The sequence below is a fragment of the Xenopus tropicalis genome, chromosome 9 (assembly GCF_000004195.4).
Source record: "Xenopus tropicalis strain Nigerian chromosome 9, UCB_Xtro_10.0, whole genome shotgun sequence".
NCBI lineage: Eukaryota > Metazoa > Chordata > Amphibia > Anura > Pipidae > Xenopus > Xenopus tropicalis.
In genome coordinates this window covers 20394927-20422542 of record NC_030685.2, presented here as the reverse complement: position 1 = coordinate 20422542, position 27616 = coordinate 20394927, and the positions used below count along the sequence as shown (strand labels likewise).

The 27616-nt window shown below is 46.2% G+C and overlaps 1 protein-coding gene across 3 annotated transcripts; it reads left to right on the top strand.

Annotated features, from left to right (window-relative positions):
* Nucleotides 1-2444: 2444 nt before the first annotated feature.
* On the top strand, nt 2445-27616 carry glis2 (GLIS family zinc finger 2). Of its 3 annotated transcripts, none has more exons than XM_004918028.4 (7): nt 2445-3131; nt 18238-18435; nt 19007-19149; nt 19847-20020; nt 20690-20823; nt 22894-23012; nt 24131-27616. In XM_004918028.4, the coding sequence occupies exons 2-7, from the start codon at nt 18258-18260 to the stop codon at nt 24862-24864; spliced, it is 1482 nt and encodes a 493-aa protein (XP_004918085.1). In that variant the 5' UTR covers nt 2445-3131; nt 18238-18257; the 3' UTR covers nt 24865-27616. The 3 variants fall into 3 exon arrangements, with proteins under 3 accessions (XP_004918085.1, XP_002932507.2, XP_004918086.1); XM_002932461.5 differs by lacking the exon at nt 2445-3131 and adding an exon at nt 3569-3631; XM_004918029.4 differs by lacking the exon at nt 2445-3131 and adding an exon at nt 17863-17961.

The following is a 27616-nucleotide window of genomic DNA, read 5'->3' as shown; positions in this document are numbered from 1 at the left end:
ATTTTGGTACTGGCCAATTAGGGTACCACAAAGGTCAAATTTGTCCATGCCAGCTCATGAAGCTGAGAAATACAGAGGTTTGTGTTAATTAACAATAGAAAAAAAAGTCAAATGTTCCCTGTCCTTGGCCTAGGCCTGTATTGTAGCCATATAAGATACTTGCATAAAATCACTACTGCTTTTGTAAGAAAGGTTAGAATGCCCACCACTATACACTGATATAAGCAGAAAATCACAAGTACAATACTGTACGATAAGTATAATTTATAGGTGACAGATCCAAATGGTGACTGCATATACCAGCTGTCACAGACAGAGAGATACAGCAGAGAGATTATGTTACAAAATCATTCAATATCACACATTTACAGTAAACGGCTCACAGGGACTGTCCCAATTCTTACTGTACCACTCAGCCTGTATCCCCCTCCAGTATATCATGTGGCTCTTTCTGAATGAGTGGGAGGCCTGAAGGGACTCGGAGAGGCCTGTGTTTATTACGCACTGTGAATTTCTCTCAGCCACACATTCATTGCTGATGCAGAAATACATTTTTAGGCACTAACACCTCAGGATAAGGATCTCAGAATAGATTTTATAAGGCATAGTGTCTGCCCTACAGCAAAACATGTATACAGATAATGCAGCCCTGAGATAATTTTATATTGATGTTAGAAGTCACAGAGGAGTCCCATGACATATAAAGGCACAAAGCTACAGGCCTCCACATAGGTCAGGAAACTCTGAGGAAACTGTTAATATCCCCATATTCAATTACATTATTTTTAACCTACATGTTTTAAGTGATTCATGTGACACAAGTGATATCATAAGTGCAGATTTCAATAAACACCATTTATGAGGAGAATTTTCTGCAGGTTATTTATGGATTTTGTGTATCATAATGCATAGGTGCTTTATACAGTTAGGTTAATTGATGACTTTTCTGTACAGTGTTGGACTTAAGACCTTTGGGGCCCCCAGAGGACCTAACCTCCAGTGCCGCCAGCTCCCTTCTCTCAATGGTGCCAACCACCCTACGGATGCCACCCACCCCACACACCTGCCAAACGACTGATCAGGGCCTGGTGGGCCTGTCCGATTTAGCTTGTGTAGTCTAAAGGTGGTTATACAAGTCGCAATCCACTCGTTTGGTAAGGTCGCCAAAGGAGCAGATCTTCATCCGATAAGCCAGTGATCCCCAACCAGTGGCTCAGGGGCAACATGTTGCTCCCCAACCCCTTGGGTGTTGCTCTCAGTGCTCCCAAACCAGGTAGTTATTTTTGAATTCCTGACTTGGGGGCAAGTTTTGGTTGAATAAAAACAAGATTTACTACCAAATAAAGCCCCCTGTAAGCTGATAGTGTGCATAGAGGCTGCCTAATAGCCAATCACAGCCCTTATTTGGCTCCTCTATGGACTTTTATGGTGCTTGTGTTGCTCTCCAAGTCTTTTTACATTTGACTGTGGCTCATGAATAAGAAAGGTTGGGGATCCCTGCGATAAGCCCACCTATGGCTGTGCTTCTGGGGCTACTGCCTCCTGTGGGTCTGGGGGGGGGGGGGCGCGTCACTAGTGGAAAGAGTGCTATTGCGCTCAACACTAGAAGAGCTAAATTTCCTTTTCCAAAAACGGAAATTCGCCTCTTAAAGTTACCAGAGGTGCCATTTTGCCATCCCTGGTAACTAGCTGCTCTCTGTTGCACGTCATTCACTCAGTTAGTGTATTATTAAAAGTAATGAGCCCCCTGTAGTGTAACGTGCCCCATGAATGTAAGGATATTATAGGTCAACTGCTGAATTCCATGACCCGTATAAAAGCACATGGTCACATGGAACTCCTTGATGACTTATAATACCCTTGGATTTTGCTATAGGGGTACATTATGCCCTATATATTTTAGAAGGTTATTCATGGATTGTGTACTATTAAAGAATAGAATAGTGGCTGGAAAGGAGGATGCAGTGTAATACATAGGCCTGTGGCACACTCCTCATGAATGGAGTTCAGTACTAGTAGCCATTATGCCGGACGTGGAGCCTAGGGAAGTTCTGTGGTGGGTATGTCCGTGGGTAGAAAAGCAGTTATTATCAGGCATACATGAGGGAATAATAAGCGGTTTATGGCAGGGGCTGTACAGGAGAGAAACTGGGTAACTATCCGTGCGTTCAGGCAATTTCCATGCAAACGTTAGGTCAGTCCGCGGCTGGGTGTAGCTCTTAGCGAATGCATGGTATGTGTGTAGTGGTGCGACTCTGCCTGTGTGTTATTGAAAGCCACTCCTTTCCCCTGTGTGCTGGGAGAGAGAGAGAGAGGGCTCTGCAGCAGGAGCTTGCCCCCCTCCTGTGGGCTGAGACTGGGAGGGATAAAGAGGGGGGAGGGCGGTGGAGATCCCCCCTCTGCTCCCCTGCAGCCCCTGTCTAGCTGGCAGTGCGCATGCGTAAACCCTGCAGCCCCGGAGTGGTGATTTGCTCTGGAACTGATGTTGGAGGGTCATTCTCAGACAGTTCTGCAGGGCTGCAATAAATCACCCTGCACATTCCCACTCCTCCCTCCCTCTGTCTGTCTCCCTCCCTCTCTCTCCTTCCTTCCTTCCTCCCATCAGCTTGCCACCTCTCACTTTGCAGCCTCTTCTCTCCCTGCTTTCCCAACCCAAACCCCCCACCCTGTCCCCTATACTCACCCTAGAACACTGGGCAAGAGATATGCAGCCCCCCTTTACCCGGCTCCTTCCTGACAGCACCAGCTCCCTTTATCTCTGCAGACTGAGGGGGTTCAGCTGTGCCAGGGAATAACCCCCCCCCCTTTATCCCACATCCTGTCACCCCTATTAATCCCTCCATTCTCCACATCATGACTATAGGATTTGCCTGAAAAAGGGGTGCATATTACCCCACTGGATCCAACGCAAGAAGAACTCAGGAGCCTCCACTAGACAAGGATCCAGACTGCTCTGTTTTTGGGGGGTTAGGGGGATCAAGTTTTATCCTTTTTTAGGAATCCTGCAATTAAAAAAAAAAAGGAAAGGAGTGCCATTTTTCTGGGTGAATCCTGTTGGAAAAGCCTGTCATTTTGGGAACACCAAAGAAGAAAGAATAATCGTCTCCTGGGGAAATTTCAACCTGCAGAAGGTGAGAAGGGGTACAAGTGACTGGGAGGGGGAGAGGGATCGCTATGTATTAATACACAGAGACTATTTTCATGGTACTGGACCTTTAAGCAATAATCCATTTTTCATTTAAAGGGACCATATTTTATATATATTGTGTTTGTGTGCTTGGGCATTTGTGAGGGTGTGCGTTTAGGAACATTAGAAGGTGATTTTTTGGCATGTCTGGACTGGTCCTTTAACTACTCTGTGCCTTATTGCCCCTCCACAAGTACGGCAATCCACCCTTTGGGGGAAATATTACAATGTGGCTGTATTTGTTGGAACTGTACGCGTGTGTGATAGTTGTTACAAGGGGAGACCTGTCACACCATTATACTGGGGGGGGGAGGGAGAGCTGTCACATCATTACACTGGCGGGGGGAGGGGGTAGTTTGTGCACACCCTTTGTACCCCCTAGTCAGCGTGACATCATTACTGCTGGGTTCCCTTGCCAGCATTTAAAGTGGGACATCCGTCAAGGTAGGTGAGAAGGTGGCCCCCATGGCACCGCTGAGTTTAACTGTTACTCTGCACTGTATGGCTTTGTTCCTGTTATTACTGGCAAACAGATATAGGACTTTGTATTTGCAGGGAAATGGATGGCGGGCACTTATTCCCATACCCATGTACAATTGGAGGGTGCTTGTGTTTGTCTGTTGGGTACACTTTGTGATGTCTATAAGTAGCGTGAGGTGTCATTCTGTCTCTGGGAAATGCAAGTTTCCTCTTCCCTGGGTTCAAGGAGAATGTGGAATTGTGATTGGTATAGTGCCAGGGCTGTGTATCAGATGGGGGGGCCTGGGGGTGATGATTTTGAGACAAGTATAGTGCCTGGCCTGTGTATCAGATGGGGGGTCCATGGGGGTGATGATTTTGTGACATGTATAGTATCTGGACTGTGTATCACAAGGGGGGCTGGGGTTCATGGATAAGTGATAAATATCTTGCCAGGGCTGTGTTTCAGATGGGGGTCCTTGGGGGTGATGATTTTGTGACAAGTATAGTGCCTGGCCTGTGTATCAGAAGGGGGGGGGGGGCTGGGGTTCATGGATAAGTTATAAATATTGTGCCAGGTCTGTGTATCAGAAGGGGGTCCATGGGGGTGATGATTTTGTGACATGTATAGTATCTGGACTGTGTATCACAAGGGGGGCTGGGGTTCATGGATAAGTGATAAATATCTTGCCAGGGCTGTGTTTCAGATGGGGGTCCTTGGGGGTGATGATTTTGTGACAAGTATAGTGTCTGGGCTGTGTATCAGAAGGGGATGTATGGGGGTCATGGATAAATGACTAGTATAGTGCCTGGGTCGATGGTCGTGTATTAGAAGGGGGTGATATTTTCATGACAAGTATAGTGCCCGGGCTGTGAATCAGAAGGGGGTACATGGAAGTGATGATTAAGGCTGTTTATCAGAAGGGAATGGGTCTTATCAGTAGAGGACATATATAGTGCCTGGGCGTTGTATCAACAGCTAACCAGTTTAGGTTACAGGTAATGCCTGGGCTGCATATCTAAAGGTGTTTGGGAATTATGATTATGTGACAGTGCCTGGGTTGTATATGAGTAGGGGGTAGGGATCATTATTAAGTGACAGTTATAGTGTCTGGGTGGTATATCAGAAGGTGCCTGGTTATTATGGTTAGGTTATGGGTATAGTGCCTAGTCTGTGCATCAGAAGGTGCCTGGTTATTATGGCTAGGTTATGGGTATAGTGTCTAGTCTGTGCATCAGAAGGTGCCTGGTTATTATGGTTAGGTTATGGGTATAGTGTCTAGTCTGTGTATCAGAAGGTGCCTGGTTATTATGGTTAGGTTATGGGTATAGTGTCTAGTCTGTGTATCAGAAGGTGCCTGGTTATTATAGTTAGGTTATGGGTACAGTGCCTAGTCTGTGTATCAGAAGGTGCCTGGTTATTATGGTTAGGTTATGGGTACAGTGCCTAGTCTGTGTATCAGAAGGTGCCTGGTTATTATGGTTAGGTTATGGGTATAGGGCCTAGTCTGTGTATCAGAAGGTGCCTGGTTATTATGGTTAGGTTATGGGTATAGTGTCTAGTCTGTGTATCAGAAGGTGCCTGGTTATTATAGTTAGGTTATGGGTACAGTGCCTAGTCTGTGTATCAGAAGGTGCCTGGTTATTATGGTTAGGTTATGGGTACAGTGCCTAGTCTGTGTATCAGAAGGTGCCTGGTTATTATGGTTAGGTTATGGGTATAGGGCCTAGTCTGTGTATCAGAAGGTGCCTGGTTATTATGGTTAGGTTATGGGTATAGTGCCTAGTCTGTGCATCAGAAGGTGCCTGGTTATTATGGTTAGGTTATGGGTATAGGGCCTAGTCTGTGTATCAGAAGGTGCCTGGTTATTATGGTTAGGTTATGGGTATAGTGTCTAGTCTGTGTATCAGAAGGTGCCTGGTTATTATGGTTAGGTTATGGGTATAGTGTCTAGTCTGTGTATCAGAAGGTGCCTGGTTATTATGGTTAGGTTATGGGTATAGTGCCTAGTCTGTGTATCAGAAGGTGCCTGGTTATTATGGTTAGGTTATGGGTATAGTGTCTAGTCTGTGTATCAGAAGGTGCCTGGTTATTATGGTTAGGTTATGGGTACAGTGCCTAGTCTGTGTATCAGAAGGTGCCTGGTTATTATGGTTAGGTTATGGGTACAGTGCCTAGTCTGTGAATCAGAAGGTGCCTGGTTATTATGGTTAGGTTATGGGTATAGGGCCTAGTCTGTGTATCAGAAGGTGCCTGGTTATTATGGTTAGGTTATGGGTACAGTGCCTAGTCTGTGAATCAGAAGGTGCCTGGTTATTATGGTTAGGTTATGGGTATAGGGCCTAGTCTGTGTATCAGAAGGTGCCTGGTTATTATGGTTAGGTTATGGGTATAGTGTCTAGTCTGTGTATCAGAAGGTGCCTGGTTATTATGGTTAGGTTATGGGTACAGTGCCTAGTCTGTGAATCAGAAGGTGCCTGGTTATTATGGTTAGGTTATGGGTATAGGGCCTAGTCTGTGTATCAGAAGGTGCCTGGTTATTATGGTTAGGTTATGGGTATAGTGTCTAGTCTGTGTATCAGAAGGTGCCTGGTTATTATGGTTAGGTTATGGGTATAGTGTCTAGTCTGTGTATCAGAAGGTGCCTGGTTATTATGGTTAGGTTATGGGTATAGTGTCTAGTCTGTGTATCAGAAGGTGCCTGGTTATTATGGTTAGGTTATGGGTATAGTGTCTAGTCTGTGTATCAGAAGGTGCCTGGTTATTATGGTTAGGTTATGGGTATAGTGCCTAGTTATTATGGTTAGGTTATGGGTATAGTGCCTAGTCTGTGTATCAGTATAGGGTGAGGCTTATAATTAAGTGATGGGTATAGTGCCTAGATAGTATACATCAGCAGCTGTCTGGTTATTATAATTATGTGCCAGGTATAGTGCCTGGGATATGAATCAGAAACAAGTAAAGATTATGATTAGGTTATGGGTATGGTGCTTGGGCTGTGTACCAGAAGGGGTTACTGAGGATTACAATCATAGGAAGTGACCTGGTATATGTACTGTTTAGGCCCGGTGTACCTGTGCTACAGGTGTAAGAAGGTTACGTCTCTCTGTATATTGTAGGCAGGTGAGTGACATAAACCTAGACACGTCTGTTTGAGGGGGAATGTTAATTCTGACTAATTAGGATATAACTGTAGTGGAAAAATATTGCTTATATATTGATTTTCCCTTAGTGGCCCAGCATTTGGTCTGGCCATAAACCAATAAATAGCTGGCCATAATTAACAAATAGCTGTGGCCTTAACATAAATGCTGCAATATCTGTATATTGGGAGATATAAATTGGTAGGTGCCCTTATATCTGTGTATGGCAGGTTCCCTGATGCCTGTGTATTAGGAAGAGGAGAGAGTTAAGTGCCCCAATGTCTGTGTATTAGGAAGAGGAGAGAGTTAAGTGCCCCAATGCCTGTGTATTAGGAAGAGGAGAGAGTTAAGTGCCCCAATGCCTGTGTATTAGGAAGAGGAGAGAGTTAAGTGCCCCAATGCCTGTGTATTAGGAAGAGGAGAGAGTTAAGTGCCCCAATGCCTGTGTATTAGGAAGAGGAGAGAGTTAAGTGCCCCAATGCCTGTGTATTAGGAGTAGGGAGAGGCAGGTGTCCTGATGCCTGTGTATTAGGAAGAGGAGAGAGTTAAGTGCCCCAATGTCTGTGTATTTGGAGTAGGGAGAGGCAGGTGTCCTGTTTAGAAGGAAGAAGAGGAAGTTGCCCTGATGTTTATGTATTGGAAGGTGGAGGGGCAGTTGCCTGTATTAGGAGGAAGGAGGGGAAGGGCTCTGATCTCTGTGTATAATAAGAATGGAGAGTTAGTTGCCCTCATGAGTGGAGAGGCTATTACTATGATGTGTGTTTAGTAGGAGGAAGGGAGAGGTAAGAGGGGCGAGGTAGTTTGTGTTAGGAGCGAGAGGCAACTGCCTTAATATAACAGCACTGAAAGGAGAGAGAGGCACGTTGACTGATGCCTTTGTATTAGGAGTAAAGGAGATTGGTGACCTTTTACATATACATTAGTCCAGGGGTCTCAAACTCGCGGCCCGCGGGCCATTTGCGGCCCTCGGTACAGTATTTTGTGGCCCGCACCAACGCCTTCTCAAAAGCAATGAATGGATCGCGAATTTTTATTGTGATTCAAGGGATAATGCAAGGCACGGCGGGCGGGAGCTGCTGATTGCGGAAATGACGTTAGGCCATCATAACCGTTATGGGAAGACGTTCTGTGTGCACAAATTAGCTCCTTAGCAGCTAATTGTGCACATAGAACGTCTTCCCATAATAACTGTTATGATGGCATAACGTCATTTCCGCAATCAGCAGCTCCCGCCCGCCGTGCCTTGCATTATCCCTTGAAAGCCAATTTTTTGTGAAATCCCTTATGCGGCCCAGCCTCATCCTGACTTTGCCTCCTGCGGCCCCCAGGTAAATTGAGTTTGAGCCCCCTGCATTAGTCAGAGGTGAAAGGTAGGTACCCTGTGTATTATGCTTGGGGTTGGAGAAATTGGGCATTTACTGGTTTTTATTACTATATATATACAGTATTTTTTTTTTTAACTACATGTTACAGCAATGGCTTCTGATTAAGAAGTTAACCCATTGTCTGTATATTACATGCTGATTCTACCCTGGGATACACTAATCATGCATGTGTCCAGCCCAGGAGTAACCAGTCATATTCCCCCTGGCAGCTGGTGTATTTCCCTTCCCTGTGCCACAGCCTGTGCTAATAGTCATATTCCTCCTGGCAGCTGGGGTATTTCCCTGTGCCACAGCCTGTGCTAACTGTCATATTCCTCCTGGCAGCTGGTGTATTCCCTGTGCCACAGCCTGCGCTAACAATCATATTCCTCCTGGCAGCTGGTGTATTTCCCTGTGCCACAGCCTGCACTAACTGTCATATTCCTCCTGGCAGCTGGTGTATTTCCCTGTGCCACAGCCTGCGCTAACAGTCATGTTCCTCCTGGCATATTCCCGTCCCTCTGCCACAGCCGGCGCTGCCTGACACATTAGCTGTTGTTAGTGGTGTATCTAGGGGAAACTAGGAGAGCACCTATCCATAGCCACTCTTCCTCTGCCTATTCATTCTATTGTATTGCTGCAAATAAAGCACAGACTAAGCTCTGAGATACATAGCCATTAGGGTTGCCACCTGTTCTGGAAAAAAATAATAACCTTCATATATATTTATCTTTCCTCCCTATTAATGACATCAAGCATCATTTTTACTGGTACATCATTACTGGCCAGATGGCAACCCTAATATTATCCATAAAGCTGATTTTATTTAGTAAGGAGTTACTGCGCTGGCCAGGAGCCCTACAGATTACCAATGCTAGCCCATTCCGGCCCTGGCTTTAAGCCTGACTTATTTAAGACCTATTGACCTACAACCAACATACCTCACACACAGCAGTCGGGCCAGGAGTGTAATTGTGTGGCTGAGACAAACTAAATCATTCCTCTTAAAGAAACAGTAACACCAAAAAATTAAAGTGTATCAAAGCAATTAATATATAATGTAGTATTGCCCTGCACTGGTAAAAGCTGTGTGTTTGCTTCAGAAACACTATTATAGTATGTATTAGTGATGTGCGGGTTGACTAAAACTCGACCCACACCCGACCCTAACCCACCCACCCCCAGCCGGAACCCTACCAGACCCTTCTAGTCCCCTCAGAGAGCCGGCAGTGTAAGGTCACAGGCAAAAGAGCTCAACCTGCCACCGACCTGCAAAAGTTGTGCCAAGGTTGGCCTGAACCCGCTCGACATGCGGGTAAACCTGCAGGTTCAGTGGGTATTGGGCCGGCCGGCACATCGCTAGTATATATAAGCAAAGCTGCTGTGTAGCCATGGAGGCAGCCAATCAAATTAAAAAAGGAGAAAAAGCACAGGTTACATAGCAGACAACAGATAAGTTGCATGAATTCCCATTGTATTCTACAGAACTTGTCTGTTATCTGCTATGTAACCTGTGCCTTTTCTCTTTTTTTTCAGCTTGAATGGCTGCCCCCAGGGCTACACAGCAGCTTATTTAGTTTATTAACTGTAGTAGTCTTTCTGAAGCAAACACACAACTTTTACCAGTGCAGGGCAACAGTACATTATATTTTAATTACTTTAAAACATTTTTATCATTTGGTGTTACTGTTCCTTTAACATTTGAAAAACTGAAAGAAGGACACGATTAACTGCTGCACATAGCTCATCAGTAAAAATGTTAAACAAGCCCATTTTCTGGCCACACCCCCCAAAATACCACAGCCTGTTAAAAAAAACACTTTTTACATGGTTGAAACGATAGACACACTATGGCCCCTGCACTTCATGATAAACTGTGGCCCTAAAGCATTTCTTGACAGACACAGTAGTGGCTCTCAAATATTTCATGAAAGACACATTGGTGGCCCCAAATATTTAATGACACACACTAGTGGCCCCAAGTATTTTATGAAAAACAACACACTGGTGGCCCCTAAAATTTCTTCACAGATTTTTTGGCCCCCTAGTAATTTATGAAAAAACACACACTGGTAGCCCCCAAACATTTAATGACAGACATTGGTGTCCCTCAAGCACTTCATGACAGACAGTTGTGGCCTTCGAGTATTTCATGACAGACAGTGGTGGCCCTCATGTATTTGATGACAGACAGTGGGGCCCCCAAGCATTTTGTGAAAAACAACACACTGGCGTCCCTCAAGCACTTCATGACAGGCAGTGGTGGCCATTATGTATTTCATGACAGACAATGGTGGCTCCCAAGCATTTTGTGATAAACAACACACTGGTGTCCCTCAAGCATTTCATGACAGACAGTTGTTGCCCCCGAGCATTTCATGGCCGACACGGTGGTATTCTTTCCTGCAATTTATAACAGACGCAGCGGTGCCACTGTGCATTTTATGACAGACACAGTTGTAGCCTCCCAAGAATTCTTTAACATAAATGCCCACACTTCCTGTCCTGTCCGACTGGCCGTGCTTTTAGGTAGAGACTTCACAGTCTCATCTCACAAGCCAAGAAAACAGGACATTTAAGGGGCTATCCGGGTCCATGGGGTCATGAGCACTCTGGATAACAGTCCCAAACCTGTATATTACACTTCATGTTCTGTATTTCAGCAGGCCCAAATACAAGCAATATTTGTGTTTGGCCTTTTACAATGCCCCATGGGTCAGTACTCACAAGACCAAACTCCAATGCTGAACACAGAATAAGTTGATCAAGATCTTTTTTTTTCTGCATTCTGCGTTTTTGTTTACTCCTGTGGGAACTGACCCAGAGGACAGGGTAAAGTCAGATAACTCTTGTGTTGCTGTGCAATGATTCCAAATTAATCTCTTTGATTTCAATGGAATTACACAGCCGCCCACATGATGTGGGTCCTCTCAGGATGTGGTTCCAACAGGCCCTGGCGTTTCAAGTACACAATGGCCCAAACAAACCCCCCACCAGCCCAATAAATAGTGAGTGTCTATGGCATCTTACAGCAGCCCCTCTGGCATTTGCCAGAACACAGAGATTGCCAGTCCGGGCCTGGTGAGGATGAATAAAACCGATTGAGACACGTGACTTAGGGCTAAACTATGCGGAAGATTTGGATCCCCCCCTGCTGTCAGGTAAATCGGATCAAATAAAGTCACATGGTGGGCTTTGTTCCTTCATCTACATCCGACAGTCAGTGTATTTTAGTGAGAGACAAAAGTTTTTCGGACTCCATCAGATTTTATCCTTTCAGAGGCAGGCACAGCAATCCATTCCGCCAGTGGTGCCGCGGCAGATGGCAAATATTTAATGTATTTTGCACATCAGATTTTTCCATCAGTCCTATTACATTTTGACCCATGCACCTGTTGACTGACACCATCTTACAAAATCTCCTTTGTATTTTAGCTCTTAATGGCGAAGTATACCCCTTTGTTTAACTTGAGTGCAATGAAGAGGGCTTGTGCCAAACATGCTTTTTGGCCTATTTGTTTTAATCACAAAAACAAAATCTATATTTATCAACCATAGAAATCACGCTACAATTTGCAGATTGCAGAGAGGTTACTGATTTCTCCTGGCTGCCACCTCGCTGACTATAACTTTCATTTACAGGCCCAGTCTCATTCTAAGCAACTTCCTAACATGTATAGCACATTCATTTGTAAATGTTATTGCTATTGGAAGCAGTATCTGCCTCTTACTATTCTCTTAACCATTCACAGGCCTGGATTTGTGGCAAGGCCTAGGGTGGCACAGCATGCCTTCCAATAGAACCTTGCTCTCTTGTCTCCAGTGCTCTCCAGTGATATAAATGGATGCGCGTGCGCTCGATTCTGGGATGGGGGGTGGAAGTGAGGGGGCTGCCTCTGGGCACCCAGTGGACAAATCCGGCGCTGACCATTTGTTTTGACTTTTGAAACAAAGCAGCAAAAGCCGTTACCAATTCTGCTCCATTGTTTCAAGGGTCAGAACCAGCAGTGCAGAAAGAGATAGTACTGCTTATCAAATGCAGTTACATTTACAAATTACTTTAAAGCAGAGGATCGGCTTTTGTAAAGATAGATTGTGGGTGTGATACAGTGGCACGTGGTACCTGGATTGGTTGTCTGTCTAGTGACCTTATTGACTTTTCTGTGGGTATGCTATACTCTCTAGTGATTCGCTGGATGAGGGAGAGCCTTGGGCAGGACCCTAAGTGGCATATGTCTCAAAATCACAACTTTGTTCCCTTAAAAACAGAATATGTGAAGTTCAGCCATTACAGAAATGACATTTAAGTGTAATGGCGCTTTACATGTTATGCCAATTGCCTGATACAGCAGGAGCACCTGTCAGTTAAAGGGTTAAAAAAGACGACCATCGCATTATGCTGACAAGCATTCCCTGTACTTTAGGAACATGTGTCAGAATTGCTTGAAATATTCATAGAAGCAGGGCTGGAGCTAGGGGTAGGGGGGTAGGCGCAGGGGTTCCGTTCTGAGCCAGTGAGTGGCATTGAAAAGAGGAAGCGAGTGCAACTGCTTATTCAGTCCCTCCCCGTGGGGCCCCTGGTACCTCTTGGGACCCCAAGCACTTGCATTGTCTGCTTCCTCTATAAATATGACCCTGACTATATAAGTGGAAAAGTGGTCCAAAAGGGTGATTTCCCTTGGCCTCACCCAGATTGTTGCCACATTTAGTGGCTGTTCTGTAAGGTAGCTGGGATAGTAGTCAAGATGGTGACAGTAGCGCAAGATGGAGTAATATACCATTGTTTCAGGGGCCACCCTCTTATCGAGTCGGTAAGCAGATTAACCAGGATGTAATATATCAGCCTATCTAGCACATTGTGGCAAAGGACAAAACACTTACTTGGGGGTTTTCAAAAGTGCTGAGCTTTACTCCAGGCCCGGACTGGCAATCTGTGGGTTCTGGCAAATGCCAGAGGGGCTGCTGTAAGATTCCATAGACAGTCACTATTTATCGGGCTGGTGGCGGGGGGTCCTAGCCCCATTCTTTCTGCTCTCCGGTTCCTATGCATGCTGTCCTTTGAGGGGAACCTCCGTGGTGATAATGAGACACTCTGACCAGTGACTAAGAATGGATAAATGTGGGCATTTCTTTTCCATTGGGGCTCAATTCTTGGGTTGGGTCCTAGAGTCCCACTAGTAAACTGTTACAAATTCTTAACCCAACAATCCTCTGACAACAAAATATGTTACTGATCTGACACCCCAGTAGGCCCCAAGTTTCAAGCTACCCTCCACAATGCAAACGAGTGGGTTTTCAGAACAGTCTGTTTGAAGCTACAGAAATCTGACTGGCCAGTTGATGATGTGACATTCTGCTGCCCCAGCGACTGTGTGACTGTCACCCTATAGATTGTATTGAACCTAGTGTGGTGGGTTTCTCTTGCCCCTGGCTCTCATTCATTTCATGGTAAAACGTATAACAGCTTGTACCAGTGCATGCAGCGCCACTCAGCGGATTCAGGCGCATCTCCACCTTAGCTACCTTAGACTGTAAGCTCAATGGGGGCAGGGACTCACGTGAACAATTAAATATTCTGCTATTGGTGCTCTATTATAACAAGGATAATTGGACCCCTTCCCAACTGTAACGTCAATGGAATGAGCCTGCCCCTCCTGCGCCTCAGGAATCTGCTTCCATTTCCCAAACCACCAGGTTTACCCAAGAGCGTGTTTATCCGCCTCTCCCTCCCTCACTCACTGAATGTTTTTCAGCCTCTTCCCCCCGCATCCAAATGACTATTTTATTTCTGCTTCCTCTTTCCATCAAGGTATTTTTTGTGTGTGCGTGCCATTGGCGCGAGTGAGAGGGGCTCCCTGTTTGCTTAGTACTTGCTGCACCGTGTACTAGTAAACAAGCCAAGCCTCGGAGCCATGGCTCCTCACAATGTTATTCACACTGTTTACTCAGCGATATCACAAAAATCTCACTCCGGGTGCTATATTTAAGTATTAGGCGTAATTTAAAACAAATACTTGTCATTTTGTTGTGTTTTTTATCCGTAGGAGCAGCTAGGAATTCCTTGGGCTGCAGTGAGTAGGCTAGAGCGTGCGCTAGCAATCATACTCAGTAATGGGAAACTGAGACAACTTTCATTATATATATATAATTTTTTTGGTTTTTTTTTATAGTCCATGATATATAGGACAGAGGAATTTGAATTTACCAGTAGAATATGTAGGAGATCCCACAGCCACAGTCCCTTCCCAGAGTCTATTATCCCCCCACTGCTGCTATAGGCACCATCTCTCCTTACTATACCTGCTATCCCACAGCCACAGTCCCTTCCCAGAGGCTATTATCCCCCCACTGCTACTATAGGCACCATCTCTCCCTACTATACCTGCTATCCCACAGCCACAGTCCCTTCCCAGAGGCTATTATCCTCCCACTGCTACTATAGGCACCATCTCTCCCTACTATACCTGCTATCCCACAGCCACAGTCCCTTCCCAGAGGCTATTATCCCACTGTTACTATAGGCACCATCTCTCCCTACTATACCTGCTATCCCACAGCCACAGTCCCTTCCCAGAGGCTATTATCCCCCCACTGCTACTATAGGCACCATCTCTCCCTACTATACCTGCTATCCCACAGCCCCAGTCCCTTCCCAGAGGCTATTATCCCCCCACTGCGGCTATATGCACCATCTTTCCCTACTATACCTGCTATCCCACAGCCACAGTCCCTTCCCAGAGGTTATTATGCTCCCACTGCTACTATAGGCACCATCTCTCCCTACTATACCTGCTATCCCACAGCCACAGTCCCTTCCCAGAGGCTATTATCCCACTGTTACTATAGGCACCATCTCTCCCTACTATACCTGCTATCCCACAGCCACAGTCCCTTCCCAGAGGCTATTATCCCCCCCACTGCTACTATAGGCACCATCTCTCCCTACTATACCTGCTATCCCACAGCCACAGTCCCTTCCCAGAGGCTATTATCCCCCCCACTGCTACTATAGGCACCATCTCTCCCTACTATACCTGCTATCCCACAGCCACAGTCTCTTCCCAGAGGCTATTATCCCACTGTTACTATAGGCACCATCTCTCCCTACTATACCTGCTATCCCACAGCCACAGTCCCTTCCTAGAGGCTATTATCCCCCACTGCTACTATAGGCACCATCTCTCCCTACTATACCTGCTATCCCACAGCCACAGTCCCTCCCCAGAGGCTATTATCCCACTGCTACTATATGCACCATCTCTCCTTACTATACCTGCTATCCCACAGCCACAGTCCCTTCCCAGAGGCTATTATCCCCCCCACTACTACTATAGGCACTATCTCTCCCTACTATACCTGCTATCCCACAGCCCCAGGCCCTTTCCAGAGGCTATTATCCCCCCACTGCTACTATAGACACCATCTCTCCCTACTATACCTGCTATCCCACAGTCCCTTCCCAGAGGTTATTATCCCCACTGCTACTATAGGCACCATATCTCCCTACTATACCTGCTATCCCACAGCCCCAGTCCCTTCCCAGAGGCTATTATCCCCCCACTGCTACTATAGGCACCATCTCTCCCTACTATACCTGCTATCCCACAGTCACAGTCCCTTCCCAGAGGCTATTATCCCCCCACTGCTACTATAGGCACCATCTCTCCCTACTATACCTGCTATCCCACAGCCACAGTCTCTTCCCAGAGGCTATTATCCCCCCACTGCTACTATAGGCACCATCTCTCCCTACTATACCTGCTATCCCACAGCCACAGTCCCTGCTCAGTGCCCAGGTACTGAGTAGTGTGGATCAAAGCACGTGCCTCTGCTAACCCCATGTTGCCAGGGAGATAATGGTTCTGCAATCAATCACCCTGATTAAAACATGGAAGTGAATAAGGCGTTGGATTGCGGTGTTCTGTTTCAGTGTATCTTGGGTTTCAGCGTGCAGCCCTGTGAGCTTATTGTATGTAGGGAGAAGGAATTCTTGGATGGATGCAGGGAAAAGGCCAGAGACATGTTGAAACTCGCTGGGATTTGGTGCCTAACAATTAGTAATATTGGTTCTCAATGGGAGGGCCCTTCAACCCATTCCCTGATTTTTTTTACCCGTTAACAGTCTGACCATTAACTCTCTGCTTGCTTCAAATTGCCGGTCATAAGCTACCTTCTGCTACATTGTTTCAGGAGTCAGAGCTTGGAGTGCAGAGCATATAAACAGCTAGAGAGAGAGAAGCTGTTATCAATGGGAGTTACATTTACAAATAACTTTAAAACCAGTGAAAAAGGTGGAACGTATGTACAGTGGGAAGCTGCTCAGAAGGAATGGTTTTTTGGGTGGAAAGTAAGATCCTTTGTAAGAATAATTGGTCAGCTGACCAGTTTGGAAACCAGTCAGGCACATCACTCTTTGCCTCTGTCATTCTATTGTTATCAGCAGTTTGACATACACAAACAGATATTATTTTTCGTGGGTGAGGGCCTGCCCTGCATGGGTACTGACTTTATTTATTATATTTTATTATATTTATTATTATATTTTATTATTACTGACTTGTATTTTCCCTATATATAGCACCCCCCATCTAATCATCGTCTGTGCTCCCTGGCTTCTGTATTTGACTGGGTAGATGTAGGTTTCATTGTTTCCTAATGGGGAGTGAGACTATTATGAGGGGTTATTTATTGTTTCCTAATGGGGAGTGAGACTATTATGATGGGGGTTACGCTGGCCATACACAAACAGGTCTTGGCTGGATTTGGCCACCCAAATGCTAAGCCCCCTGGCACATGATCATATCCAATAGGAGCCTAGGCTGGGAGAGGACTGCGTAGGTGTTCTGTGCCTTGTGCCTGTGTAATACGTGTGGAGTAATGGCAATATAGGATACAGATTTGGCTTTATGTATAGTAATAAGGATAGCTAGCCTTTGTTATTGATAAATAATGCCCCCAGTACAGCCAGGCAGAGGGAAGTCTAGTTCAGCATTACCCTGCAGGATACATGGTTGACTCCATGCTGTATATATATATATATATATGTATACCTGACTCCCCCCCCCCCCCCCCACCTCAGCAGTCTTCTGTTCCATTTTGCTTTCTGCCTGCGGCTCTCATTGTCTTTCAGCCCCCTCTCCCCTTTCATTCTCTCCCCGCTCCCCTCCCTCGCCCTGGCTCACAGCTGGCTGGACACTGTCACCCTGTGTTGTCTGGTGGTGACCCCGGCTTAGCCTTCTGGAAAGGGCGGGGGCCCCCCCCGGAGGAAATATCCTAAGCCTGTGTGTGAATGCAATTAGTCACAATAAATGAGTGATTCACCAGCTATGAGTGCATGGAGTATATATATATATATTTTAGGTGGTGTTGCTGCAGCCCCGGCTGACTGTGTGTGCTCATTGGCTGCTGTGGTGCCTGTACCTCCGCTTATGCTGTACTTCCTTGTCTCCTTGTTTTCCCCTGCGGCAGCCACCCTCCAGCTCCACTTCCTCCATGTTTTGTCCTAATTTTTCCCCTTTTCTTATCAATCTGCATCCCTTTCCCACCCCTCTATCACATTCCCTCCACCCCCCCAATTTTTCTCTGTGTATCTCCCCTTTCTTTCCCCCCTCCCCCTCTCCCTCTCCCTACACTGTGCTCTCAGGCCTTCAAACATTCCTCAGTGTCTGGCTGTGGCTGGCTCTCTGCCCAGGATAAGGGGTGGTGTGGGGTGGGGGGACACGCCTTTATCCCCACATGGCACTAAATAGGTGTCCCTCCCTCTCCCAGAGTCCCAAAGGAGGGGAAGACTTATTCCACATCCCAAGGGTGTGTATGTGGGGGGGGGGGGGGCTCCAATGCTGCCCCTGTTGCTCCAGGAAAACACACGTGGCAGCAGAATACACCCCTTCAGTGCCTGGGGCACTTAGCCAGATGGAGTTGTTTAACCATTACACTGCCAGCAGGTCAAAAACTGATAATCATGTCCTGCATAGGTTATTGGTGCAGTGTTCTGAGGCCAGTGGCATTGGAGGGGTTAATGAGGGGTTAAATTAGCAGTGCTGTGCGGGCAGTGTGTAACCCTTCTCCCCTCTCTCCCTACAGCTGCTGTGCATCCTGTGGCCATGCACTCCTTGGACGAACCCCTGGATCTGAAGCTCAGTATATCCAAGCTGCGGGCAGCAAGGGAGAAAAGAGAGCGAATCGGCTCAAACGCCAGGAAACGATCTGTGCATCATGAGCTGATGATCCGGGATGATGGCACTACCGTTATTGCGCCCATTTGCTCCTCACCCCCACCAGGTACCCTTCTAGCACTAATGCACTATACACTTCCTGCCATCTGTTTGCCCTTTGCCCCACTCACCTAATGCTGGCACTGTGCATTTTGTGCCTTCCGTTTGTTTATGTTGTCAGTGCCCTTTGACATTGTGTTGGCACCATACATTTCCTTGCCCAGTCTGTGCCATTTCACCCAGTGCTGGCACTTCCTGGCCTCTGTTTGCCTCGCCCCAGATGGTGCCAGTACAACTAACGCTAGTCATGTGCGCTAGACACTTTCTGTTTGCCCTGGCCCAGTTTGTGCCTTTTAGCTGGTGCTGGCAATTCATTCTGTCTTTTTGTCTCACCCCAGATGGTGCCATTACCACTAATGGTAGTCATTTGCTTTTTACACTTGCCTAATGTCTGTTTGCCCTTGCCCAGTCAGCTTCCTATCACATGACATTGGCACTGAGCACCACCATTATTCATGTGCCTATTAGAACCTCACAGTACCTTTCTAAAGTGCCATTTAAATATGATTCTGTGTATTGCTCTGATAAACCTCTTGCGCATCTCTGTAATAATCCCCACCACCCCTTGTTTTGTACAGGGTTTCGGTATCGGGATGGAGACAGCCCCCCCTTTTCCTCTCCTCCCATTGTGGATCTCAGCCTCTCCCCACCTTCTGGGAATGACTCCCCCAGCCGATCATCGTTGTCCCCAGAAAGAGCTGCAGGAGGGGACACCCCATTTGTGAGTTGAACCAGCGATGTTTCTATAGTAACCACAGTCAGTGGATGTCGCTGAGAGGTTGTAGTTCAGCAACAGTAGGAAATCGCTAGTGTAGGCTGTGACACTTTCCTTATTCCTCAGTCAATAGCATTGCAGGCAGCCTGTGTTTTTTGGAAGGTAATCATGCAGGTTACTAATTATTTTTCTGTAATGACTAACTAGTCATCTAGTCAACTAGTCACCTCACTGCCCAGAGGTGTGGAGCACATAGTTTTACCGGTCTGCCCTCTATACAGGTTAGACCCCCCCAACACATGTAGCTGCAGTATCCACCCTTTCACTGCCTGGGGCACTTAGCTAAATGGAAAGGGATGAAAAATTCTCTTATTATTACATCTTTTGTTATTATTGGAGCTGGAATGGGAATTTAGCATAAGCTCTCTTTTTATTTCTTTTCCCTGCCAATGTATTATTTATATAGTGCTGACAGTGCTTTATATATCATTGCCATCAGTCTCTGCCCCAGTGGAGCTTACAATCTAAGGAGCCAGTTAACCTGCCTGTATGTTTTTAGAGTGTGGGGAAACATACACAAGCACATGGAAACCATACAAACTCCTTGCAGATAGTGCCCTGACTGGATTTGAACTAAGGACATCTAGTGCTGTAGAGTGGCAGGGCTAATCATTGGCCATGTTATCATTCTCTGTTGCTGTAGGACAACCCATCGCTACGCTGCGGAGGGGATTCTGCTTCCAGCCCTTTTCAGTTTTTTCTGCCTCTCGGCTCCGGACTTCAGCTGCCCCCTTCCATGTTCATGTCCCCCCCCAAAGAGAAGCGTCTTTCCCTGGAGTACACCGAGCAGAAACAGCTGGTGTGTCAGTGGGCGAAGGTAATCAGATTTTCCTGCTATGCCAGACTGTCCCACCCCCCCTTCAACCCCAACTGCACCTCCCTTACAGGATTCTTCACTTCTCCCCCCCCCCCCCCACCTCATACATCTCCCTATGGCATTTGCTTATGCTTTCTCTTTTAATATTTGACTACCCTCGTTTTTCCTGTTCTGCTTTTACTGCAAGTTCTCTGCTACTGGATCACGTCTTATTTGCATCCATGTGTCCTTATTTCTGTTGGTCACCGCTAGGCCTGGACTGGGAGTCAAAATAGGCCCTGGCATTTCAAGTACACAGAGGCCCAGACAGATCCCCCATCAGCCCAATAAACAGTGACTGTCTATGGCACCTTACAGCAGCCCCTCTGGCATTTGCCAGAATCCACAGATTGCCAATCCAGGCCTGGACTGGCAACCTGTGGATTCAGACAAATTCCAGAGCCATGTCCCAGCTTTACAGTTATTTTCCTCATTTAAGGCTTAATGCACATGTGACATTTTGTAGCATTTTACCTGTTGCCCTTATTTCATGGCTTAAAAATTCCCTGCTGTCTCCTCCACTCGCCAATAGGAAATGCCGGGTGATTTATGGGTGAGGTCCCAATGGGCAAAACATAGTAAACCTCTGCTTGTGCCTTCAGCCTAAGTGTCTCCTCTCTGACCCTGTAGTGCAATCGCCTATTCGAGCTCCTGCAGGAACTGGTGGACCATGTCAACGATTTCCATGTCAAGCCAGAGAAGGATGCTGGGTACTGCTGCCACTGGGAGGGCTGTGCTCGGCGGGGGCGAGGATTCAATGCCAGGTGAGTGCATGAAAAGAGACACGATTCAGTTGTAGTGCTGTGTACATTAACTCTTTGTGCTCAATACAAAAGGGCACAAATAGTTACAGCTTACAGCTCTGGGTGCAAAAAAGGGGTGCATTGTGAGAAAAGACTCCTCTTAGCAAATGAGACTTTATTTGTTTAATAAAAAATAGCTATAAAAAATACTATGTTTAAGACCAAAATAATCATGTTTTCCATTACTAATCATTTTAAATATCCTATATTGTCTTGTGATGTAAATATATACAATAATTTGGAGAAATGCTCATGTCAGTTTATGAGGGGGCTAACGCTGTTAGGCAGTTACTGTTCAGGGCAACAGAGGGATAATTGTGAGCATTGTAGGCTGTGCCTTGACAATCAGCACACTGCACTGTAGGACAGGAACCCAATCAGCAGCAAGGCTGACCTGATAGGGAACTACAACCAGTCTTGCTTGTGTGACTGCAGGGTTGTGATTGGCTATTCCCTATCTACTGTGCTTTTGGCAGAGACTGTTATGACACGCCCACCCCTCATTTGAAACATAGGGGCAGTATCAGAAAGACAGACAGGGACAGTATCAGATCTGTGGGGAGCACTAATAAAGGGACCATTTTTAAAGATAATGATCATTTTTAGCCCAGAGTGAAACCAGCACCATATATTATACATTATTGCCTATAAGACTGGGGGAGATTTTCACATATCCTATATGTCTCCTTTAATGAAAAAAAAAATCCTCTTGCTTTAATTGCTATGCCCCAATCCCCCCTAGCCCCTCCCCAATTATGCCAAAACTCTGCCCATGATCCACACAACTCCACCCACTTTCCCATAAGCCCAAACCCTTTTGTGACCATTTTCCATCTTGAGTTCCATATCTGCCCTTGGGCCCCTATGTACAGTACCGCCTATACCCACCTGGTGGCAGCCCAGGCCGCAGTGGTATCTCCTTATAATGCAGTTTATCCCAGTGTGTGTGGGAGGTGCCTCCTACTTTGCTGCTTCTAGAACAGAACTTACCCTTTGGGTCTCAAAGTCCCATGTGCCCTAAATAGTGACTAGAATTTTCTTGTGTGTATATATATGTATAGATATGGGCAGAGCGAGTTTGAGAGTTAAATTGACACTGCCTGGGTGTTACAGCTGCAGAGGTGCGGCTGACACTGATTGCTTATTTCCGGCACATGGGTTTTCAGTGCATTTTTTCTGATAGTTTACATAACCAAAATACACAAAAAGAAAAAAAAGAGCATGTTTTGCAATGTGGCCTTTGAAAGACGGATTTCTACAAACAGTTCTTTTTTTTTCATCCGCTCTGCTTGAAACAGCAGCACCTGGAATGTGAGGGATTGCAAAACACTAGCAGGGAATTTGGCTTTAGTTATGCAACCAGAAGTGCCGGGCCCCCATATCAGTAGGGTAATAGTCACATTCGCAGTAAGGTACAAGAACGCTCCTTACATAACACTATCTCAAGTTTTTTTACTTTTGGGGTATTTTTTCCAGTGGCTTATCAATCATTCTGTACTGCTGTTACTAAGGTGCAAGACTGAGCTCTAGCCCCCCCCCCCCCCCACTGCCTAATTCATGTTTACTTCGGTTCTTCCTCAGCAGACCCTGGTGGTCTATACATGATGTGACAAATGTTTCATTTTGTCGCACAAATGCAAGTGTCAAAATAAACCCCACATTTTTAAAAGCGCAAATCAAGATTAGCCAATTGAAAGAGGACTGCTGACTTCTTCATGACCTCGACGGCTTTTAGATGGTGTCATTTTACATTTGGAGTTGTTGCAGTTTTGGCAAGTAATATATTGTGAAAAAACACAACTCTGAGGCAATGCCCTTAGATTGTAAATTCTTAAGTTCAGTGTAGCTGTGAATACATATATATATATATCATGGGCTTCACAAATGTGCCAATGGATTCTACAGGAGACCTTGACCTCTCATTGGTTGGGGATGCACTAATGAACTTGTCTGGGGGGCTTTGTGTAATGTGGCATGGGTGGATAGGTGAGCCGTGGGCAAAGATACGATTAATGTTTGATATCATTACAGGTATAAGATGCTGATCCACATTCGTACCCACACTAACGAGAGACCGCATTGCTGCCCCACCTGCCACAAAAGCTTCTCCCGGCTGGAAAATCTCAAGATCCACAATCGATCCCACACAGGTCAGTCACCCGTGCCCACCACAGACAGCAAAAAACATTGTGTAAACACCAAACTGTATGAAGGCAAGGTGCAAAACAATTGGGTCAGCAAACTTGAAGGAACCAGTACTCTAATGTTGGCTTCTCATGAGGAATTATTGATCTGATCAGTCAGCATTTGATGGCCATATTAAATCAATCCCTTTGCCTGCTGTCTGCTTCACACAGGAAGGGGAAATAAGGTACTGCTGCGCCATCACTTCCTGTCAGCTGATAGCTTCTCTGTGGGAAGAGACGTAGTGGCCCTGTTCACTCACAAATGACCGAACAAAGTATGTTTCCGTAGGCTACTTAGTTAGTATCAGTAACAGTTTAAGCCAATGACTTGTAGATAGTCGGTTGGTCAAACTCATTATTGGACAAGAGGATAGTTATATCACACATATAGATGCCAAAACTGCACCCCCCAGATTCTAGCACAACTGACTGACTATTTCAGATCATCCTTCCTCACCAGAATATATTGCTGCTTCTCCCTAGGAGAGCACATGAAAGCCAGGCTTTTTCTGACCCCCTTATAGGCTACAGTTGGGTTGCCAAGGGACTGGCAGAAATGTGCATGTATTAAATATCTTCCATTCAGGGTCATTTTTCCACATGAATAGAAGGCATTTTAGCCATGTGAGTGGACTGAAGTTTAACCGTTGTTTTAACCCAGTCACCAACAGGCCCTCTGACTGCCAATAAGATCTAGTGATCAGTTAGGTCTAAAAAAAATATTGACTGGTGTCTGTCAGTGTGCTTGTACCTCAATAATGTTTGAAACATTCACCTTGCTCATATGCTCCACCAACTACAGATAGAAAAATTATAAAGATGATTTTGTTGGCAGTTACATTCAAAAGCCTTCTGTTTGGAAAAAAAATCACCCCTTTTGGGTGCTGTGTCGGGTATGTCCCGAACCCCTCGGTGTCATTATGCCCAACCGCCAGACATTCCTGTAATATGATTGTAACACAATAGGAGACCTATGGGAGGTGCCAAAGAAGCCTGTAATGCACAATACAATGTAGGCCTCTGATAGCGAAATGGCAGTGTTAAACTTACTTCTAATTGGACTTCTGTTATTTACTCGACAGGCGAGAAACCCTACATGTGTCCTTATGAGGGCTGCAACAAGCGTTACTCCAACTCGAGTGACCGCTTCAAGCATACGCGCACGCATTACGTGGACAAGCCCTATTACTGCAAGATGCCGGGGTGCCAGAAACGCTACACGGATCCAAGCTCCTTGCGCAAGCATATTAAGGCTCATGGCCACTTCATCTCCCACCAGCAGCGCCAGCTGCTTAAAATACACCAGCCACCGAAACTGCCAGTTACAGGTGACAGCAGCTACACCAATGGCACACAGCTTATCATTCCTAACCCGGCAGCCATCTTCGGCAGCCAGTCGCTACCCATTCCTCTGACCCCTGGGCCTCTGGACCTGAGTTCACTGGCATGCAGCGGCATGGCATCAGCTCTGGCTGGTCTGCCCAATCCTATGCTGACACTGGCAGGGTCTCCTCTGAACCTGGCAAAAGGGTCTCTTCTGTCACAGGCCTACTCTGCTGCAGGCCTCGGCCTACCTCTGGTCTCCTTGGTAACTTCAGGGAAAGCTGAGCATGAGAAACGTCCCAAGGGTCAGAGGGGAGACAGCAGTGAAAGGACTGAGGGGTCAAAGTTGAGACCCGGCTCAGGTGAAGGTCTCTCTCTGTTGCCCGGAGGGGTGTTAGATCTCTCCCCCGGAGTGGGATCAGAACCTCTGCTTCCAGGATGGGTGGTCATTCCTTCAGGATCTGTATTACTGAAACCGGCCGTGGTCAATTAAAGCTGTACCCCCTGAAACTGCCCCCCACTTTGTAAGCTCTCAATGTGCCGCTGACAGGAACGCACAGGCCTGTTGGGTGTGGGGCTGCTCCCTTGAAGACGAGGCATTTCACAGACACATGGCCTGGACTGTGACTTTTGCAGATCTTTTTGCCACAATCTAAGACACGTGGAACATTAGCAAAGCAGCGCGTTAGATTTTGGCAGCGGAAACTTTATTTCGCGGACGCTTTGGATTTTGATCTTTTTTCTTTTTTTTTCCGAAATTGCATTCAGTTTCGAATGGATTTTCTTTCTTTTTTTGGGACCAAAATAAACCATCCAAATATAAATGGTAGTTCCTTTAAAAAAAAAAAAACCAAGGACCCAGTGACATTCCTGCAGGACACTTGTGCGAGGGAAGGAGCGAGGCGGTTTCTGACAGGAGCACTATGATACTTGGTCTGTGCGGCCAGCTAATGCTACTCTTGACCTCTGCAAACCTCGGTTTTGTGGAAACTCACGAGAGAAGGCGTTGAATCCCTTCTGAGAAAAGCAATAATGCGGGAGACGCTCGGACAGAGCTGAATTGGACATGACAAGAGGGAGAGGAGGACAACTTGCCTGGGGACCTGCTCTGATTCTCTCACGCCCTCAAGCCTTTCCCCCATTCCAGTGCAAACCAGTTTGATCATGTACACAGCATGCGCCTGTCGCATCACATTCCCTCCCTCTCGCCTTCCCATGATCCACTCGCACTGCACTTGTGCATTTTACTTCACAAATGTATTCTATTCATTCATTTACACACGGGTTCTGCTGCGTTGCATGTACTGCCGCCTTCCCACTGCTTTGCTTGCTCCTCTGCGTCACCTTCCCTGAGGCCTCCTCTTGTGCTCAGCCATTTCTGTCTCTGTCACCTTGTCGCCCTTCCTTGTTATTGTTCCACACTATTAGTTTAGCCTTTCCCACTCTCTCTCTGCTCTCACCTCCTTTTGTCATGCTCATCCCTTCACTCTTGCTCACTTTGTCCCCTTCTTCTGCCTTTGGCTCATCTAAGCCAGAAATCTGTGTGTCTCTTTCCTACCAATATCCTCTGCCTGCCCCCTCAGTGCTCACCCCCTTATCATGCTTAGCCAAGGTAGGCTTCTTAATGCCACTTGTTCTGCTCTTTTCTTACACATTCACTTCTCCACATACACAGACACACTCTCCTCCTGTACATTTCTTAGTCCTTTTCTTCTCCATTCTCTTTTTTTTGCCATTTATTTTACATAGAGCTCCTTCTTTTTCATTCTCACTGTATCTGGTCTATTGGCCTTCATGTTCCCAATACTCTATCCCCTGCAAGCTTCTTGTTACCCTATCTAGACTAAATGTTGTCTGTGTTCTGTTCTATTCTAGAATCTAGAGCGTTGTGTTCCAGTCTTTTTTCTGCTACAGATTTCTCTTGTTTCTGCTCATGTTCTCTACATTCATTTTCCTACTGTCTGCTCTTGAACACACTACCTACACTCTTACTAAATTCTCTCTGCTTGTCCTCTTATTTCCTTCCTTGAGCTCAAAATGTTCCTTGCAGTCCCCTGCTCTAGAACCATCTCTTTCGCTTTACACGTTCCCTTGTTCTACTAATGAACGACCCAGCTCCCTATCCTCCCGCTCTCTGGATCCCCAATGACAACGCATTCAGGAGCAGTGAATGCCGCTTCTCAGCGCTTTTCTGGAGAGCAAACAGAAATGTTGCTTTCTTTTTTTAAATCCAGTCAAACCCCCCTATATATAAATATATATATCACTCATTTACCATATATGTTTGGAGGAGGAAAAGGATATGTTCAGGCTCCGGCAGTGAAGGAGCAACCCAAGCTATTTTATAGACTGTGCGAATGATGTGCGATTGGTGCTTTGTGAGGGATTTCCGTCTGACCAGCCGGTGGTCTTTTTGGAGGGACAGTGGGGGACACCAGGTGTGAATTCAGCCATGGGAGAGATTTAGTGGTTAGGTAGGAACTTAAAGCAGCAATCCTTTTGCCAGAGGCCTGTACGTTCTACATCAGGTAAAGGGATAAGCCTTTAGGGGGACAGATGTTGCTATCTCAGTTCCGCCAAAAGGGTCCGCAAATTTTCTGTGATAAGGGTACAATGAATTGCGCTGAGTATTCCATGCTCAGTGAAGAATGTGTGGACTGTTGCTTTAAGAGAGTGATGCTCTGTGTGACTTGAGGTCACGGGAGTGATGATCTGCAGGCAACCAAGCAAAGTGCCTTCTGTATCATAACTAATCTTCTTGGTCCCCCAGCCCAGTGTGTGTTTAACTCCTCGGTGGCTGAGATGCGGCCCTTGTATCAGAATGTGTGTGAGATGCAGAGAGAGAGCGCTCTCTGAGTGACTGCATCATGACGAGACCGCCCCTTGAGTGCGGAGATTGTCCTGTGTGCGCCCGAGGCGGCAAGCTGCCAACGAGACGCTGCTCCGAGCGAGGAGCGTTTATACGTCCGACTAAATCTTATTAAAAACAAAGCGAGCTTTGGTTTTAAAAATGTCTTTTTTTTCTTTTGTGATTTGGTCTTTTCCTGGACACGTGACCCCCAGCCATCCAATGGGTTAAAAGAAAACTATAGCTAATCTACTTGCTGCTCCTATACGAAGGAATTTTGTAACATTCACAAATATATTATCTATAAGATTACAATTTGCTTACCAGACGAATGCCTCCATCCGGAGGGACAAGTGCTCCAACAGCCAATAAAATTGATCTTTTATCAGTGAATGAC